This window comes from Cyprinodon variegatus, unplaced genomic scaffold (genome assembly GCF_000732505.1).
Source record: "Cyprinodon variegatus isolate N-32 unplaced genomic scaffold, C_variegatus-1.0 Scaffold121, whole genome shotgun sequence".
Taxonomy (NCBI): Eukaryota; Metazoa; Chordata; class Actinopteri; order Cyprinodontiformes; family Cyprinodontidae; genus Cyprinodon; species Cyprinodon variegatus.
In genome coordinates, this window is record NW_015150574.1 from 325,440 (window position 1) to 345,008 (window position 19,569).

The window sequence follows — 19,569 nt, forward strand, 5'->3', positions numbered from 1 at the left end:
TATATATATATATATAAAATAAAGTTTCATTTTAATTTTTGGAATGGAAAAAGAGGGAAATTCCCACAGACTGTATTGATGCAAACTATCTTGTCCCTGAAAACAATGTTATATTGCTGACAAGGGAAGAAGAAAGAAGACTGAATGTCACTAATATGCACTGTTGATTGATTAATATTATTTATCTGAGGAAATGGAAGAGGCACATTCCTGGATTTCGCACTTGATTTTTGTTTAAATATTAATATGTAAAAATTGATGAAAACATCACTATCCCCGTTTCCTATTTTAGTTTTCATAAAATGTATTTATTTTTATCTATGAGCTGGACATGTCCCCAGATTAGATTGCAGAAATCTGGTCACCGCACAGTAGGTAAAAAGAAATTACTCGAAAATAAATTGACGAAAATAAATAAAATAAAGACAATCAAAATCCCTCTTGCATTTGTCAGTCAATGGTAGCAAAGGAGCGATCTGAAACTAACAGTATCAGCCAATCAGAAGATCAAGGGAGGCAGGTCTTAGAAAAGCATGTACCTCCTGCTCTCGTTTCTTGCTCAAGTCGCCAGATAGATTGTGGTACAGGGCTAAAGTTCTACATGAAAAGTCACCTTGCGTCATTTGCGGCTCCATTCAACGGAGAGACGTGTAAAAAGTAAAAAAATAAATAAATGAAACTTTGTGTTTGGAGAGAAGGACGATGGAGAGAACGGAATTGCATGGAGTGGGCACAATGCAATTCATGACCTCCAAGGAAGATGTCACGACCATAGATAAAGGTCTCAAAAATAAATGGCGCTGGGCATGGCTGGAGGAGACGGGGCAAGATGGCAAGCCATATAGCTGCTGGTGCAGAAAGTTAGGTGAACCAGGCGCTTGCTTCTGTATGCTGTGCTCCAGGAACGCTCTGCAGTATAACTGGATATCAAAAGAAATTTGGCACATGCATAGATATAGATGTACTTTCCATCTTCTGGCCATTTGTGGTATTGGATTTTCAAAAGTCACATTTTTTCTTCAATCATTCATGCAATCTCTGATCCCATGCCCCCACACCCCCCTGGCATGGTTTGAAAATACACATATACTCGCATATATATGTGGAAAGAGTTTCTTGCCTGTGTCGAAAAAGTTCAGGCTCAGGATTTTTTTTTGTTTTGCTTTAATCCCTGTGCTGTATAGGTTAATAGCTGTAGGCATTTATAGCCAATGAACTTTTTCACTTTTCTAGTGCGCCTTAGCTGGGTTTTAGGTGATGAATCTTAATTTAGCTTGTGAAGTGAAAGCTAAATGTTACAAGAATTTTTACAAATAAACAGTAAAAAGGGTTGGGACGTTTCATGCTGATTCGTTAAATGAATGATCCCCGTAATATCAGCTGCTGGTTTTTAATATGCAAAAGGATTTTATTAAAGAAGCCGCAATGCTTATTAAAGCAGCATTTCCAGTATTTATTCTTCACATGAATATACAATAAAATACATTCAAGGGTTTTTAAGCAAGGCACTTTTTGTGTGCTTATTTGAGCTGTTCTAAACGTTTATATATGTTATTGTCCACCTGCAGCCCCTTTACTGGCCACATTGTGGAAAAAACACTGAGACTGTGGGGGAGCTCTGGCTCGGCTTGCTCCGCTTCTACACAGAGGAGTTTGACTTCAGAGAGCATGTCGTTTGTATCCGACAGCACGCCCGTCTCACCACGTTCAACAAGCAGTGGACCTCGAAGTACATTGTCATTGAAGGTCAGTTTGATCTACATTTATAATGATTGAAAATGTTTTGCTGCATTGTCCCCTGAAACTCTTGTCATGTCACGTTCCAGATCCATTTGACCTGAATCATAATTTGGGTGCCGGTCTGTCCAGGAGAAGTGAGATCATTTTTTCAATCTCTTCTTTGTTATCTCTACTTTATTGTCCCAGTTTTAATTTTTATATTCCTTCAAAACTGTCAACCCTTTTTACAATATATATATATATATTTTTTTGTCATTAAAATAGTGACAAACTTTATCATGAAGGCATTCATCAATGGAAGAAGAGTGTTTGGCACACCTGTGAGAGTGTTTCCACCAATTTATCCCACTGAAATGGTCTGTTTTAGAAATCTGGACACTCTAGCTTTATATTTAACGATTCTCAAATGAAGCAGTGATATCGTAATATTTGTGTGCAGGAGTATTTTTTTGACCCAGAGGTTCTGACCGAGGGAAAAGTAGCACCCAACGATCGCTGCTGCCGGGTCTGTGGCAAGATTGGACACTTTTTAAAAGACTGTCCCATGCGCAACAAGTGGGTACCTTTTCTTATTAGGTGAATCAAAAAATTCATATGTTGGGAATGTTGTGTGACACTGCTTGTTTTCTACTAGACCGAAAAAACAACGGGAATCAGAGCACTTTGAGGATTCCACAGAGGAACTCGTGGATCCAGTCAGATACAAGAAGAAACACTGGAAGAAAAGAGATGCACTGGAGATGCGCTGCTGCTTCCTGTGTGGATCAAGCTCCCACATCAAGAAGGACTGTCACCTTTACAGAAGTCCTGCAGGTTTCTGGAGGTTTCCTTCATTTCCTCACAGATATTTTTATTGAATAAATAAACAGAGAGGAAAAGCAAGATAAAAATTATAGTGAATTGAATCAGCAAGTACATATGATAGAGAAACAAATCACATATATGTAGCTTTGTTTCACAGAGGTCGGTCAGTTTATTTAATTTTACACTAATCTTGAAAATATCCTTGAATTTTTAAGTTAAAGATAGTCTGGTGCAAAAATCCTCTTTCCCAACATAATTCATTATCTCCGTCCAGTTTGAATTGCTTTTACCTTGAACTTGTTGGGTTTTTTTTGGATTAGTTATATTTATATATTTTTCCAGACTTACACAAGTACGGTAGCCAAAATCCATAGGCTTTTATAAATAACTGAAAACACACCTGAAACTAACAAGTCTGCTACTTAAAGGTATAGTGGCGTATATTCGAGAATTTTTGAAAAGACCTGCCCTCTCCACTTTAAAAATTCACATGCACAACCCTGTACCCGCTCTCGAGAGGGAACGTCTATTAAACTTGTGCGAGAGCGTGCACGAGCCCATTTCTCCTCGTGCACGCTCTGTTTAAAAATTTCTGTTTGCATCGCTCATTCAAGCTTACTTTCCTAAAGAAGATTTGCAATTTTTCGAACTATGTCAGACTCACCACTGATAAGTGAAAATGAGGACGAGCACCTAGGAAGGCCTTACATTAACATACCACCGGAATGATTGACAATTGGTGATCAACCCAGAAATGGAACATCCTGCATTATACCTGTAAAAAAAAAAAAAAAAAAAAAAGTCAAACCCAACATTAAAATATAAACACAGAAACAGCAGTAAGATTATTAATCAAATTTATAAATACATCTGAAAAAATGTTAAATTGTAAACAATTCGGCAAGGTATACAGACTTACTCAAACATAACTAAAGAAAATAAAGTTGCGCTAGCAAATATTCCTAGCATTAAACATATGCTTGGGGCTAAATTTCAACAATGTTTCCACAATTTATTTCAATTTATTTATATGGTGCCAATTCACAACACATGTCATCTCAAGGCACTTTACAGTTCACCAGACCATACAGTCAAATTAATTACAGTTTTCTATCTAAGGAAAACCAGTTGCATCGACTCACTGACTCAAAGGCACTTCCTAACACTAAGCATGCTTGTAGCAATAGTGGAGAGGAAAAAATCCCTTTTAACAGGAAGAAACCTCCAGCACAACCAGTCTCAGTGTGAGCCGCCATCTCCCTGGACGGACTGGGGTTCAAGAAGACAGAAGCAGAGATACAATAGGCGGCCCCATCCAGGAAACGCACAGCCAGGCAGATAAGCTCCGAGCCAGCTCCCATGTTAGAGGATGAAGAGAGGACATCCAGCCAGTCACAGTCAGATAAACAGTACTACACTGAAAAACGGGTCAATCTCAAACATCTATAAACAAAGGTGTTGATGACAGCTGCACAGCTGATATTTCTCTCAAGGATGGTAACCTCCCATTCTAATTTTAGAAATTCTAGGAACCACTAGTAGACCTGCAGATTGGGAGCTAAGTGCTCTGTTAGGAACATAAGGAACAATTGTATCTCTGATATAAGACGTAGCTTGGCCATTTAAGGCTTTATATGTGAGGATTTTAAATTATATTCTGTATTTAATAGGAAACCAATGAAGAGAAGCTAGGATAGGAGAGATATGATCTCTCTTTTTAATTTTCATCTGAACCCTGGCTGCAGCATTTTGGATCGGCTGAAGGCTTAAAGACTGATATAACGTTAGTCTTATTTTGTTTTCTCACATGCTCATTACATTTCCATTACCAAATTATGACCAAAAGGAATTTAATTGAATTCTCATGTCTATTTGCTGCTGGCTATTACAGAGGGTAAACAATAATTCAACTAAAGGTTACTGGTTCCCGATTAAGCAAATTATTTAATAAAACATTAATTTGGCCAAATAATGTTTTATTCATCATTTATTTGCATTGTGAATTGGCCTGAAACATTCTAGTCGTTCTAAATTTGTGAAAAGCTAATTTGATCACATCCAAAATTCTTCCAGATAAACTTTGGTTCTCAAACACAAGATCCATGCTAAACTGTAATATGGTTTTCAACCATCTTTTCCCTTCCTTTTTGTATATAGTAGCTTAGTTTAGCTAATTTTCATTAGTTTCATTCTTTTTTTTACTGAAATATGGTTGACAAGTATCACAACACAACATAAGAGGTGTGTTACACAGAAAAACTACCAAGGAACATAGTTAGAGGCGTGTATGTTGATTTACCTTCAGTCTGGTGGAACAGACAACTATGCTACCTTGTAATAACTGGGTTACAGTGAATTCAGTCTATAAGCTGAAATGCAACATAACGTTGAAGGTTTTTAACTTGGTTGGACAATAGAAGCCACTCCTTTCTGGCTTTCTTTTTAAATGTGCTAAATAGCCTCAGATGTGCAAACTTGATGATTCTGCTTGAAGCATGTAGACACAAAATGTTAGTTGTTCCTTAATGAATGTTGAAAAATCTTTATCTCTGAGGAAGGTCAAATGGAGATGCCAGTGCCTTTGGAAATGAGGAGCATTATATAGAAATATGCTTTGACACTCACTGAAAGGAACTGAGGTAAGGATATTACGGACAAGAAAGTAGTTTGTGCTCCATTAACATTGAAAAGAAAAGAGTAGTGCCTGTTAGGATGGAGATGGTGCTATATGTCAGACATAATAGTAGTTAAAACAGATTTATAAAAGAAGCAGGCTTGCTCAGTGTGTTTGGAAGATGGATTCAATATTGGGTCCAACCTGCAGAAGGTGTGAGGAGAAGAGATCTGACGAAGTCTACCACATCAGTGACATTGGAGAGTAGGATTTTTTCATTGTATATTATGCATCCTGTCTCTCGCATCCTTTAATTATTTTTATCATGTTGCAGGTAATGTGAAAATGGAAAACCTAACCCCCCCCTCGTCAGGCCACCTTAAGAATAGGAGAGAAAAGGGGAATCAGGTTTGTTTCCTGAATTGAATCACAAATCATGGCGAATATATTTTTGGCAAAATATGCTTTTATGATCTGCTGCGTAATCCTGTGGCTGTTTCTCAGGGCTTATCTGCACAAGAAGAAAGGAGGAGAAAGCAACAGAATGTAATTCTTAGTCCACAAGCAGGTATTTGATTTTCCAGTGCATTTCTGCCGCCACAGACGCTTTATTGCCTGAAGTGTTTTCTCAACCTCCAAAAAATAAATCCCAGTTCCTCCAGTCACTTCCTTTCCCACTGGTGTTAAAACCCCAGAAGACTGGCACGGTCAGTATTTCTGTAAACCTTGTTATAGGCCTCCCCTGAAGAGTTGAAGCCCGTATAGCATTCAAATGTGGCCTGACATGTTAAGAATGGGGCATCACTCAGGTTCATATGGGAGTGAATCCAACCCAGAAAATACTTTTGGCAATGATACATGTGGCGTTAATATAACAGTACAGCTAATATCACATAAAACATCCTTATTTTATCTTTTTGTTTGCCTTTTAAAAAAAAAAAAAAAACACTCTTTGAAGTAAAGTGTAAGTCGTGGGCTGTGACTCGTCTGTCCACTGGTGTAATTCCCAAACATCTGCAAAGGTCAGGGACATCTGGTAAGCCTTTGGACGGCGTGTCACAGTATCCTGAAGTTTACTGTTTATTTAAGACATAATTTCACACAGTTTCCGTTCTTCTATTTAGAACGATTAAATTAATGCAGTAATAACCTCTGTCAACAGTCTTTGCAAAGGTTAATAATGCATTTCTATATTCTGGGTGATTTTCCCGTTTAGGGTTGGTGAGAGGAGAGAATGAGAACATTGAGTATTTGCACCATCCCCAGACTCCTCCATGTTCCTCAGGACTTTGGAGTATAGTCCTGCTTCTATTTCTTGATCTTTGCTTTAACTTCTGCATATTAGTCTGCTGTTTAGTCAAGTTCTTTGCAGTAAAAGTGCGTGATTTGTTGATTGCTTTTTCGAGGCTATAGGGGTGAAAATAAAGCCACTGTAAACGGACCTGGATAATGTAGCTATCTTACCTCTCTTTTATTTGTCTGTTTAATCTGGATAAAAATCATACTTCCTAAAAAAAAAAAATCAAAATTTCTGCTTTCTGGTGTCATCCTAGGTAGTTTAGCTCGTCAAAACTTAAGCCGCTTTGGTCCCAAGAAAAGCCCAGAAGAGTGACAGCGCCCACTGGATTCTCAGAACGAAGGATTTGTGTTATCTCCACAGACTACAACCCTTATTTAGGGAATACTCCCTGAATCTGGATGATATTATTGGGTTGTTGGTTGCCCATTAAAAAGCCAAAGCCTGGACATTGAGACTTGAAGCCAAAAAGGGCCTTTTTATGTGTGTGTTTCCTCTTTAGAGGTGCTTTTAAAACTTTTATTTCTTACCAAGAGAAGCCATTATACATGTCCAGTTTCTTTGTTTTCATTCTGTTAATTTTTTTTTATTCTTTGCAAACCAATTCAGTAATGGCAATTTCAAATCTGCCTCCCGTAATCCTCAAAGATTTAGTGTTAAAAAAAATACTAGGATATTATGTGCAGAGGTTTTCTGCTAAAATGAAAACGAAGAAGATTGGCATTGTTTTTTTAATGCCTTAACTCAGTTGTTTATACAAACACCATCTCAATGTAAAATCACTATGTTATAAAATGTTGCTCTGGTCTGCTAGAGATTCATATTTTTATTGCCGTTTAATAATAACTTGATGAAGATTTTAATGGCAATGTTTAGTTGTATGGGGTTCTTTTATTTTCTTACCTTATATTTTAAATTCTGCCTCATTTTTGTGCTTCAATGAGGCCTATTTTTTTCTGTATAAATCCCCTAGAATGATTAATCAAGTTGGGTTGGAAAAAAAAATTAAAGGATTTGCTGTGAGAGCTATGCCGTCGCTTATATGCCTGCATGCGAAGACAGAGGCTAATCTTCCAACACTGTTTCTTCACTCATGACTGGAAATGGAATAACGTTGCTGAGGGAAAAAGTTTCAGACCGGCATGGGTCTGAATTTCAGGCCCTTTTATATGGATACCACAGATTTGGTAGCTGCACTGTGAGGGTCCAAGCCCTTCAATTTATTTTGCTGCTTGTTCATTTTTCCCTGCCAAGAGTTAATTATTAAATACAAAAAATGCCGTTTTTATTTTTGCATTTTTCTAAAACAAAGCTTTTGTTTTCATGAGTTTTATTGTTTGAGTTTATTTTAATACCAGCCTTTTTATAATTGTTTTGATGCACTGAAATTATCAAAGCATTTCATGTGTAATTAAGGAGTCCTGATCTAGGAAGGAAAGGCTGGTTAACACTCGATTTTGTCTGGGGAAAGAAAATAAAACATCATTTTACAACCTCTTGTGCAGTGTTTTTTCTTCAAATACAGTGGTTAGATATTGCACTATGGACATAACAATAAAATAATAACAAATATAGCTCTAAAAGCAATTCCAAAAAGACTTGAAGCTTGCCTAAAAAAATATGCAACATTCAGTTTGTAAAAAATGTAAGAAAATGCTTAACACATATGTGGCAGTTCTATTTTCTTTTCTATTCACTATCAATGCTGGGATAAGTCTTAATATTGCTGTATCCATATATTTATGACCTCCTGCCACCGAGCCCTATATGAACCTTCATTAAATTCAAGACAAAAGTAAAAACTTTTTGGTTTTTGAAGCATGGTTGAAAGGTTATATAGTGGTATGCATAGGATAGCTTAACATTATAATGTTTAATTGGTGTACAACATATGTTAATAAATGATTATATAGAGTGATGTTTAAAGGAAAATTTGCAGGATCAATGAAAATGGTCTTAGCTGCTTTGTTCAAATTTGGTAAATGTGACGTCAGTTGCAGTATAGTTTTAATTGAGGTTTATTATTAGGTATTTTTCCAAAGGTAAGTAGACCAATAATACCAGCTACTTTACTATGGAGCTGTTGTACAGTTTGGTGAAACAGTGAACGTCTTATATTTGTGGCATTTCCAGTTGATGTTTACTTCCAGTCTGTAGTTTGTGCAGTCAGGATAAGTAATGTTACTTGATATTTAGAGTATATTTTATTGTACGTATGGTTAAAAGTATGATTAATTTGTGTACATTTTTTCAAACTGAAAATAAAAAAACAAAACAAAAAACAATCGGCCTTTAAATTCCCTTTGTTGTGTGTACGGCGGCCCGCCTTGGACACAATTAGAAGGTGACGGGAACACAGAGTTCGGAACTTTTTGTTTTCGGCACGAAATACAAAAACAGTCAGGAAAAAAATGGCGTTGGCCAGGGTGTGCTTTCTGTTGACAACTTCAAATATTCATTATGAGCCCCTACGTTTGCATTAAAATACGAAGCGACACAATATTGCAGCATAGGATATTTTAGAGTAAAAATAAATTACAGCTAAAGTACATAAGGAATGTATATAAAAGAGGTTACATAACTGAAAATGACTCCCGTCTTTCTAGATCTATCCCCCCACGATCATTGGTTAATTTGCCTGCCTGTCAAATTTTTAGCCAATCATGTATCGCGGATTTTTGGAGGGCGTTCCTATACGTGTTTACACGCTTGCGCAAATCATTGTTATGATTTTTAGTAGTATCAACATGTCTGCCTCCTTGATGCGAGCGACCGTCCGAGCGGTTAATAAAAGAAAGATTTTAGCCACTAGAGCGGCTTTAACACTGGTGAGTTAAACGCACGGGCTTTGAAACTCAACGTATAACACATTTTATAACTAGTGTGTGATTCTGGAAAGGTGTGGTGCTCGGCGCGGGCGTCTGTCAGTGTGGTGTCAGTTGTGTAAGTTAGCTAAGTAAGCTAACCATCGCTGACTCGTTATATCTGCTGATGTTTTTCTCTTCTTTACTGAACTGTCATTGTTTCTTTATTAGTCAGTAGCCTATCAAGCAGACACATGTGTAGAACATTGTTACTTTGGTCTTATAGCTACTTTTAACTCTAAAAAGGACTCGATCAGCATAAATAGTTGCTGTATGGATAGCTGTTTGTAACATGCGTCTTATAGAAAGCATTATGTTTGATTAAACCAAATGTCTTCAAACTGAATTAATCTTTCAATAACTGCGAAATACAAAGTGGCGATATGCATTTAAGCTGTTATATTTTGCATAAAAAATGTCCAAGACATTTAGCCCCCAGTTGAATAATTTTAAAGAAAACAGCAGCTATTTATATGGGGATGTTTTGCTTTTACTTTGAGAAGCTACATAAATGTTTGCTCATTTGTATTTTCCTTACTCGAGCACAGACGTAATATCTAGTAAATTAGAAAAAAATACACACACACACACAAATAGCTTTGTTTTCATGACATATTGGGACATTTAATTGACTTGCATTAATTCTATATGGCCTAAACCTAACTATTACCAAGATGTACCTAATCCTAAGCTAAACTGAATTCACACCTTAGCCATAAACCTAACAACAACTCAAAGAACAGAAATTTACCATATAGGGACCAGTTAAATGTCCCCATATGTACCTGTAAGTCCTCGCATGTAGGACATTTTTCTAAATACTTCCCTCACATTGTAGGTAAAACAAGACCATATATACACACACACACACACACACACACACACATATTTATAAACTGAAATGCATGCATATACAACTGTTGCCAAAACCTCTAAATGGAAGGTCCTAAACGATTTCCAGTGACAAGAAATCATAACCCCACATTTCAAAGGATCTGCAAAACAACTTGGTCGGCAAGTAGGAACAAAACGGCAAATATCCATATTTTACAGCCTGTCTCAGACCAGGTCAAACAAAGACCCCAGACTTCCCGCTTCCAAGCAACACCCTCCAGCTCACCAGGGGACAGACTGAGGCATTTCCCAGCCTTTTGTGGTAAAACCTGTCTCTACCTCTAAAGCATTTTCCATTGGAGCACATTGTAAACAGCTTTCATGGAAAGCATCCTGTTCATTAGATTCATTAAAAATCTCAACATAGCTCAAAAAGTCAAGTTAAATAAAAAGATGTCTTAAAAGGCATAAATGATTATTTTAACTTTGCGTTAAAAGTTTAACTGAAATTTCAACATAAGGGGTAACCTTTCAGCAACTGTTCTTTTAAGAGTCTTCTGCTCTAAAGAACTTTCAGGTCAAATTTGTTAAGATCAAAGATAGCTCATATTTTAGACATATGTGTTTTTTTTCCCATGCTATGTGAGTTTATTTCATGTTTTTTTTCTTTTCCTTATATTTGTTTTCCCCCCTTTTGGTTATTGATATGGTCTATATTGACTTGGACAGTAGAAGCTCTATGTGAAGGTGCATTTCCTGCAAGCATTTTATGCATAACAAAAGCAGCTAAGGAGGACACGAATCAAAGATGCTTCCTAACTCAATTCCTTTTCTAATAAAAGGAATTTCAGTAAAATAAAATGTATTTCAATTGATACTAAAGTTGTTGGCTTTAAAAGTTGTTTAATGTGGAATAACTAACTGCATGATAACAAACCCAGCAATTTGAGCTGAAGCATTACCAATGGAATTACCCATGGTAACATATACTGAATCCACAAACCACTGCTACAGATTCTTTTTGATATGGACAAGCTGCCCTTTTTCCTGTGAGCATCTCATCCCCCTCCTCCCCGAAGGCATATCCGTCCTCCACCCTGTGGAGGCAGCTCATTTCAGTTGCTTAAACTCATTCTTTTGGTCATTACCCACTCCACATGACCAAGGGTCATGAATGCAGATGGTAACTTGAAAGCCTCACCTTTTTGGCTTTGCTTTCTTCGGCATATCTGACAGTAATGGTGGACTGTCCACACTGCTGCAAATACTGCACTGTATTCAGCTGCCGATTAGATGGTTATTTTTATCATTTCTGTAGCCTTACTATGTTGTCTGACAAATTTAGTCTATTAAAGTAGGTGAACTTATTCTAAGTCCAATCTATGTATTGGAATATTTTAACCCATTATAATTATCAGTATAAATCTTTGGAGATACATTTTTACCAAGAGGATATAAGCTGAGAGTATCTTGTTTGTCTTGGTGTACATTCTGTTGTAATTATCATTTAACATATGCCTATAAATTAATTTCTTCACTCACTGTTTGTCGGCAGCTCTGTGTTTGAAAATTTTTTAGATGTTTCTTTTTATAGTTACTTTAATTTTAAAAAATGAATAGAGATAAATATCGTTTGTTGCAATTCAGCTTGAAGATGTAGAGATATTTTTTGGTCTGTCATTCAGCCCTAATCAGTGCCATTTTTCAAGTTTTATTTGTATAGGAACTACAGACCAAAGAAAGCAAGAGTTTTATATATATATAGAGCCAGATGTTCACATCTGGTTAAATAGTATTTTATATTCGTACTGGTTTGTTACTATATTTTAATTTGGTTTAGCATAAATGGTTCATTTTAGGGGTTTCCTTCCTCTAGGAAACGTTTTCAATTAAGAGGTTCACTTTTTCAATTTTTCTAAATCTATGTTCATATTATTCGTTAACAAAAAAATATCCAAACACCAAATGTTTTAAAGTTGTTCATTGTTTATAACGTCAGTGTTTGAAGCATTTGATTTAAACTTAATACAATACAGTGATTTATAGCATTGCCTTAATTTGTCTAACTACGACCCCAACGTGGCATTATTAGTGAAATGGGACGAAAAGTAAACAGTCAGTGCTGTCGTGGTTGGATTGAAATGGGTGGGTTTGAAAAGACGCTGATGGAGAAGATCAGCTGAGGCGCTCTGCCGACAGCGAGATAATGTGTTTGTCCAACGGCCTCAGAAGATAAAGAGTCCTTAAGTAAATGCTGCATCATGAGAGGTGACACAGTCAGATCCAGAATGGGGGAGGGGGGATCTTTGAGGAAGCTTCTGTGGATCAGCAAGAGTGTTTGTTACAGAAGTTCTTCAAATGGCTCTTAAATTGTGATGTTATGAAAAGACTTGAGGCTGTCACACTTTTTTGTCTGTCTATTAGGCCTGCAAGATATTAGAAGGGGAAAAAAAACAGCAGGTCATGATATTTTTGTTTAACTTGGCTATGAAAGTATAAATTGGGGATAAAATCCCATTTTATTTCCATTTGTTTCCCCCTTTATCTTGTTGCTACACAGAGAAAGGTGGATTCTTACTCATTGTGTTGATTAATGCCCATTAATCGCTGTCGGCTCCAATTCCCTGCAGAGAAACTGGGGAAGGAAAAGGGGCTGCTATTTACTTGGCTCCTTCTTCATGGAGTGTGTTACAAAAATCCTGGAAATTTAACTGAACTTATTTCCAGAGTCAGAGAACTGGTGAACACTTGAAATGATTCATTTTCGTTATTTGTTTGACATTTTCATCTCAATTGGACTTTCCTGGTTAAATAATAATAATGATAATAATTGAACTTTATTGATCTCACACTGGAGAACTGGGTAGCAGTGAGCTGCCATCTTGCGGTGCCTGGAGAGCAGTGCGGGGTTAAGGGTCTTACTAAGGGACGGAGTGCAGGCTGTGGGAATCAAACCAGGTACTTGCAACCTTCTCAGAGCACAAAAACTGCTCTAAATCACTAGGCCGACAGCTCCCCCCAAAAAAGGTTTAAATAAAAGTTTACGTTTAAATACAAATAAGTGCACCATACTGCTTTGTAGAGCATGAAAACATGAATCATTTGCAGTGATGACTGCAGTAGAGTGCATTTTGCAGCTCTGGTCTGCATGTTTAAAAGCAGCAGCACAGACCTGAGAGGTTTAAAGGGATCAGCACCTAGTGGCCCATGTGTGTCCACATTGAGCCCCAAATCCCTTCCACGTGTGATAACACAGGTGGTTTTGTTCCTCTGCAGCTGATGCTTACAAATTCAGACAAGTTTTAGGTCGACTGAGTTATGTCAGTCAATTGAAAGGTATCAAATGCAGGAAAAACTGATGTTATAACCTAGATATGTGTCAGTATGTCTCTGTAGAGTTCCAGATGCTTCATTCTGAACCCAACATGTACACTAGCTCTGTGGCTCACCCCTTATTTTGATTGTTTTCTTTTTTGTAGACTCCTGCTGCTGTGAGCAAAATCCGATTGTTGCTGCAGGACAAACCAGAATATGTGAGTAAACAAACTGATTGACTGCAACTTTTGTTTGGTTTTGCTTTTATCAGAGAGACAGTTTATCTTTCCTCTGCTCTGTCAGGTTGGCTTTGATAAACTGGTTTTAGCTTTATGCAGTTAAAAGGAAGCAACAAGTTTCACAGATTGACTGAAGATCGCCTCAATTAAATCTATTCCTGGTTAGGAAATACAGTTGTTTGTTTAAGATATGATTTACTTAAAACAAAACTATCAGTTTGAGCTGATAGTTTTATCAGTCCTGTGGAAGGAGACAACACTCACTTGATAAATGGATTTTAGCTCAAAATGTCGTGTTTATAGAAACACTGAGACAAGATCATCAATGATCCTTAGTGGATGGAAAAGTTGTTCTTTTCTTAAATGTTAGCATTTTAACAACAGAGTGTGTCGATATGCTTGTGTTGCCTCATCAACAGATTGGTTTGAAGGTGGGAGTGAGAACACGCGGCTGTAATGGGCTGACTTACACTCTGGAATACACAACAGAGAGAGAGAAATCAGATGAGGAAGTGCTACAGGATGGTAAGTGTGTCGCCTGCAAAACTGCTTTAAAAACAGCCTGGAAGCAGTGACGCTACCTACATGGTTAGCAGATTTTGTCCTGCAGCATCAGCAACTCCAGAATGTTTTATTTTTTAAATGTATTCAGTATGTATATAAAAATATTTATATATAATGAATCAAGTGGGTTGTAGCCGCATGCTAACGGTTGCATAATTATCACAGTATCATTAGTTATCATCTGTGAGAACTTTATTTTTCCTCCCTTTTGGTTCTGATCTGTCAGCAGCTTTAAGAAGATACCTCTATGGTGCATTTGTAGGAGAAATTGAGTTGGCTTGAATAAACTTCTTTTTTTTTCCGCTTGAGTCGATCTTCTCTCTAAAAGATGCAATGGTCTTTTTGTATAACACAAATAGAAATTTCATGTTAAACTACTACCATAACGAAACAACAGCTTGGGTTTTGTAGGATTTCAAAGTAATTTAGCTTTGTGATAAAACCATTAATTGCAGTACTACATGCTCTGAGTGTTTCATTGGGCTTTCTTTCAGGTGTGAGAGTGTTTATTGAGAAGAAGGCTCAGCTCACCCTTCTGGGAACTGAGATGGACTTTGTGGAGTCAAAGCTGTCCAGTGAGTTTATCTTCAACAACCCTAACATCAAAGGCACGTGTGGCTGTGGGGAAAGCTTCAACATCTGAGCGTCGCTGTTTCACCGTCCCTCCCCTGCTCCTTCCCTGGCCTCCAACCCAGACTTGAAGACAGAGAGAATGCCAACGAGGAAGTTGGGTGTGAGGAAATCTTCGAGATGAGGACACCCCACCGGTTCCGGCCTCATCTTTCTGCAGACCACTCACGCATGCGTACCAGATCAGTCCAGCTCTGAATTTCTGTTTGCCCTCAAAGATTTCCAAACGATGTGTAGCCAAAGCCAGAAGTTATTTTACGTTGAAGTTTCTCTTCTGTTTAAAAGCTCTTCTCTGCTCTCAGTTCTGTTTGAGAAAACATTCGGTTCTAAGAAACAAACTGGTTTTAGTCCACAGAATTTTCATTTTTTTTTTTTTGTCAAATCTAACAATTAATGCAGATGAAAATGAAAAAGAATGTGCTTATTAACTCGGAGTTGTAGAGGGTTTACTCCTTGAAACTATTAGGATGTATGATGGTGGTAAACCAACATCAGCTGCCTGATAAAAGCACTGTACCAGAGTCCTGTTCTCCAGGCTAGTCTACAGAATTGCCAGAGGGGTTTGAGTGTCTTGAAGCTGTTTTATCAGTTTATAACATTGCTAGGTTTGTATTTATGTGTGTAAATAGAAAAAAAAAAACATGTAAATTCCTTGAACAACAAATACGCACAAAACCACCAAACGCACAAAACATGTATCCCTCATGTAAGAGTACAGAAGGTTTCTGGTAGTATCTTAGCCTCATCAGAGACTAGATTGTTTGTGTTGACTGTGCTCTTCAAATCATTTACCTGTGCAATATGTTTATGTAAATAAAAATGCTAAAAAGAAAAATAAGGCCTTAATTTCTTCTACTCTTTGCGTGACTGTGATGTTCAATTTATATCATCGACTGTTATTAAAGGTAAAGTGGAGGAGGTTCTTTTTCCAGGTGGATCATCAAAATAAATGGTCCTCCTAATTGTCAATCATTCTGGTGATATGTTTATGTAAGGTCGTCCTACATGCTCATCCCCATTTTCACTTACCGGTGGTGAGTCTGACATAGTGGAAAAATTGCAAATCTTTTGGAAAGCAAGCTTTTAATGAGTGATGCAAACAGCAACTTCTAAACAGCATGCTCGAGGAGAAATGGGATCTTGCATGTTGTCTTGTTAAAAAAGTTCATGTGTATTGATGGCAAATGGTGACTCTACAAAGAATTGACTTATATAAACTATATCAAACAGTTTAAGCTTCTCTTGAGACTATGAAAAAAGTCATACAGCATTTTCTTTTCTTCTGCTCAATCATGTCTAACTTTATTGACCTTACTGAAATATGTGTGTTAGAGAAGCTTAGGAAATACGGTTCTTTTTTGGAGTTGCTGCTTCTGGAGGCTAAAGATTCTGGGTCATTTCACTGTGATTCCTCCACCGGTTTATGTTTCTAGTACCATAACTTCAGAAAAGCTGTTAAACATGCCTTTCCTGCCATTGTTTTGCTCTACATGAAAAGCAAAGTCATAGTGGGGAATGTAGACACTAACAAAGAGGGAGACCCAAACCCAAATGAGTCCTTGCAGAGCTTTAATAAACGTGCTGTGAAAGAAAAATTACATTACACTTAATTGTTATATTTCTATTGTGACAACAAGCATGGGTAAATATCAAATGGCCCTTTGAACTATTAAAGCAAAAAAGAAATCAGAACCAACCAATTGAGGAAAAAAGTAATTTCCTATTCAAATAATCAGCCTGTCCTCATGAATTTGGCTAGAAGTTATCAAAAAGCACATCATGTTCCTGTTAAAAAGAAATTACAGAACAGATAAAAATAAATGAATTTACATCTATCAGTCTGTAGAGGGCGACAGAGTAAATCTTTAGGACTCAGAGGGCTTTTCTCCAAAAACTGAGAAAACATGGAATAAAGATGAGCCTTCACAGTAACCAGGTTTATTAACGCCTCATCCAGGAGGTCACCAAAAAACCCAGAAGAACCCTTCTTATTAAAAATAACAAAGATATCTAATATTTAACAGAAACAAACAAAAAACATCCTGATGCTCCCTTGACTTTTTGTAAAACATATTGTGGAATAATGTGACAAAGAGAAGGGCTTTTCAACAGCCTCTTTGGACGCTATCACACTATTAAATGGCGGTTGTTAGCGGTTATTAGTCACACGGATTGGCTTCAGATTGTCAGCTCCTACCTACCAGTAGGCTCAGTAGGTTGTTATCACTGAATGAATCCTAACCTTAGGGTAATTCCTTTTTTGCCAACAGAAATAATTACTCTCCCCAAAAAATCTCATATCCTGTCAACTGAGTTGCTTTTAAACATCACATGAAATCCGTGTGACTGAATTTGTGTGATTTGTAATGATTCCTTTTATCAAAAGACCTGATATGTTAGATGACATGAATACTGTAATAGGGGGTCTTGAACTTCTACCTACTCCTTTTGAGCGCTGCTAAAATGTCTTAATATGTCAATGTAAATCTTGCTTGTTTTGTTGAGATTGTAAATAATAAAAAATAAAAGTAAAGCTTTAAAATGCATTGGTTTCAGAGAGAGTGGGTCCTGTTATACACAGTATATCTACCATAAACTATCCTTCTAAATGGAAAGGCACACTCACCAGATATAACATCACTAGTCTAGAACCATGCAGCTTCTTAGAGGTGCTGTTTCTCGTCCATGTTTGGTTTGTTTTTCTTCACTGTTTCATGATCAGAGATGGACTGAGTTAGAGCAGTGTCATGTTAAAATAATTTGACTTAAGAAAATTAAAACAGGGTGCTTTAAATCAACTCTTAAATTAACATTTAAGTTGATTAATTCAAGTAGTTTTATATTTACTTTGTTTTTGATTGCTCAGGTTGTATTTGCCTGGTACTACATTTTTTTTTTCTTCAAACAAATAAAATTGACAAATATCATAACAGAAGCAATCTTAAGGCAGACAAACTTTTTTTTATAGTAAGATGATTTTAGAGATGAGAACTATCTGTTCGGTTATAAGTTTCTGTCTGCAGCATCTTTGTCATGTGAGCATTTTGGAAGAGATAATCCTGTTGCAGCCTATAATGAGATTCACGAGCTGAACGAGTCTTTAATTCTTGTCATGTTTTTCCTGACTGGCACAAACTGATGCAGTGAGTTTGAAAGCCCGAAGAGGTGTGCATATGACCATGCTGAAAGGTGCTCAGAGTTTAGTGTTCTAATGTGGGGGATTTTATTTTAAGTGAATGACCTGTTACCTGTATCAAGGTATGCTGAGCAAGATAGAGTTTAAGTTTTCTAACATTTCTTGCCTTATTATTACTAGTTTTATTCTTTAATTAGGCTTTAGCTAATGTATCAGAACCAAAAGGTTTGTCCTTTACACTAATAATTCAACTGCATTCATTAAATTCCACATTAAAAATGTGGGTCAGCTCAATATCATAATATCTTACCCACAGTTTTACTATTATTTTTGCAGAGACCAAGACTAATGCTTAGTTAGTTACTACTTTATATTTTATTTAATCAAGCAACCCAATTGCGTAAAAGTCTTTATAAATGTAAATAATCCAGAGAAACACAACATTTGTGGGTCTGACTTATCTTGTTTACTGTTTAAAAGTCCTCTCCATTGACAAGCTATTGTTTATCAATACATGATGGAAATTTTCTATGTTTCTCCTTCATCTTCCAGCTGTATGTAGAGGACCGTTTCACATCTTTCATTATGATTAGAGCCCATCTAAGCAAAAAGAATGCTAAGCAAATCGAGAAAGTTGGTTTTAATACTGAAACATGACCTAGACAACATGACTTTGTATTTCTCCTAAAGCGTATTTCAACCACCTATGATAAAATCTTGGAGATCATTCATATTGTTGTTTGGCTTTATCTAATCTGCATGGCAACAAAATAACCATGAACTGATTAACCAAGAATTTTGATTTATTATAACAGTTATTTCATTTGTGTGTGAGGTAGTGATTGGCGTTTTCGCTGAAACCAAATCAGCAAAACTCAAATAATTCTTCTCTTTCCCAGAAATTCATTAAACAGAAAATGAATCATTCATCACCTTTAGCTTAAGTGCAATAAAGTTATGCCGCACACATAGAAGTTTGCATGTAAAATGGATCAGAGAAACCATAACAAAATGAAGGAGTGGCCTAGTCAAAGTCTGGACCTAAATCCCACTGAGATGCCTTGCGATGCTTCTTGATGGAAGTTGTTGCTGTGAACTGTGGAACAGCCAGTTTAGAGGTTTAAAGGCCAATTACTTTTTCACAAGGAATCAGGTTGCTTTGGATAGAACTTTCCCCTAATAAAAAAAAAAATAGTTTTTAAAACTTCACAGTGTATTTTACTACTTGATCTTTTTAAAATAATTTTGTGGATCTGAAACACTAAGTCAAAGCAAAGCATTTTACATAACACTATACAAAACAGGATTCCATGTCAGTAACACCAACCAATCAGAAAGGGTTTGGCACCAAGAAGAGATACACTTCACTGAGGTGGTTTCAAAAGATCAAACTAAACCTGGTTTGTTGCCTCACGTAGCAAAGAACTTTTCCAGACATCAATAGATAAAAAAGAGCATCCTTACATAATAAGATAGTTGCACACAACTGATTTTTAACATTGGAACTTCTTAATTTAATTTCTTTCTGGTTG

General features: G+C 36.7%; 2 protein-coding genes across 4 annotated transcripts in view; both read left to right on the forward strand.

The window, feature by feature from the left end:
- The window catches only part of LOC107085310 (terminal uridylyltransferase 7-like), a 21,430-nt gene extending 13,480 nt beyond the window's left edge, over positions 1-7,950 (forward strand). Inside the window, exons 22-29 of one of the 3 annotated variants that reach the window (XM_015375566.1) lie at positions 1,569-1,746; positions 1,827-1,874; positions 2,005-2,096; positions 2,180-2,295; positions 2,375-2,553; positions 5,493-5,566; positions 5,663-5,726; positions 6,375-7,950. In XM_015375566.1, coding sequence (XP_015231052.1) covers positions 1,569-1,746; positions 1,827-1,874; positions 2,005-2,096; positions 2,180-2,295; positions 2,375-2,553; positions 5,493-5,566; positions 5,663-5,726; positions 6,375-6,571 — 948 coding nt within the window. In that variant the 3' untranslated portion in view covers positions 6,572-7,950. Of the gene's footprint in view, positions 1-1,568; positions 1,747-1,826; positions 1,875-2,004; positions 2,097-2,179; positions 2,296-2,374; positions 2,564-5,492; positions 5,567-5,662; positions 5,727-6,374 lie in introns of those variants that run through there. The other 2 variants (XM_015375567.1, XM_015375568.1) reach the window with 2 other exon arrangements.
- Positions 7,951-9,166: 1,216 nt separating this feature from the next.
- Positions 9,167-15,307, forward strand: isca1 (iron-sulfur cluster assembly 1). The gene is made up of 4 exons (XM_015375538.1): positions 9,167-9,283; positions 13,633-13,686; positions 14,127-14,232; positions 14,766-15,307. Exons 1-4 carry the CDS (start codon positions 9,182-9,184, stop codon positions 14,912-14,914), a joined length of 411 nt encoding a protein of 136 aa, XP_015231024.1. The 5' UTR covers positions 9,167-9,181; the 3' UTR covers positions 14,915-15,307.
- Positions 15,308-19,569: the final 4,262 nt, after the last annotated feature.

Bases quoted from the DNA above. Each gene is read 5' to 3' on its own strand.
- isca1 (XM_015375538.1), top strand. From the start codon at position 9,182: ATGATTTTTAGTAGTATCAACATGTCTGCCTCCTTGATGCGAGCGACC. The intron at 9,284-13,632 runs GTGAGTTAAACG...TCTTTTTTGTAG, and splicing joins CTAGAGCGGCTTTAACACTG to ACTCCTGCTGCTGTGAGCAA. The intron at 13,687-14,126 runs GTGAGTAAACAA...CCTCATCAACAG, and splicing joins TGCAGGACAAACCAGAATAT to ATTGGTTTGAAGGTGGGAGT.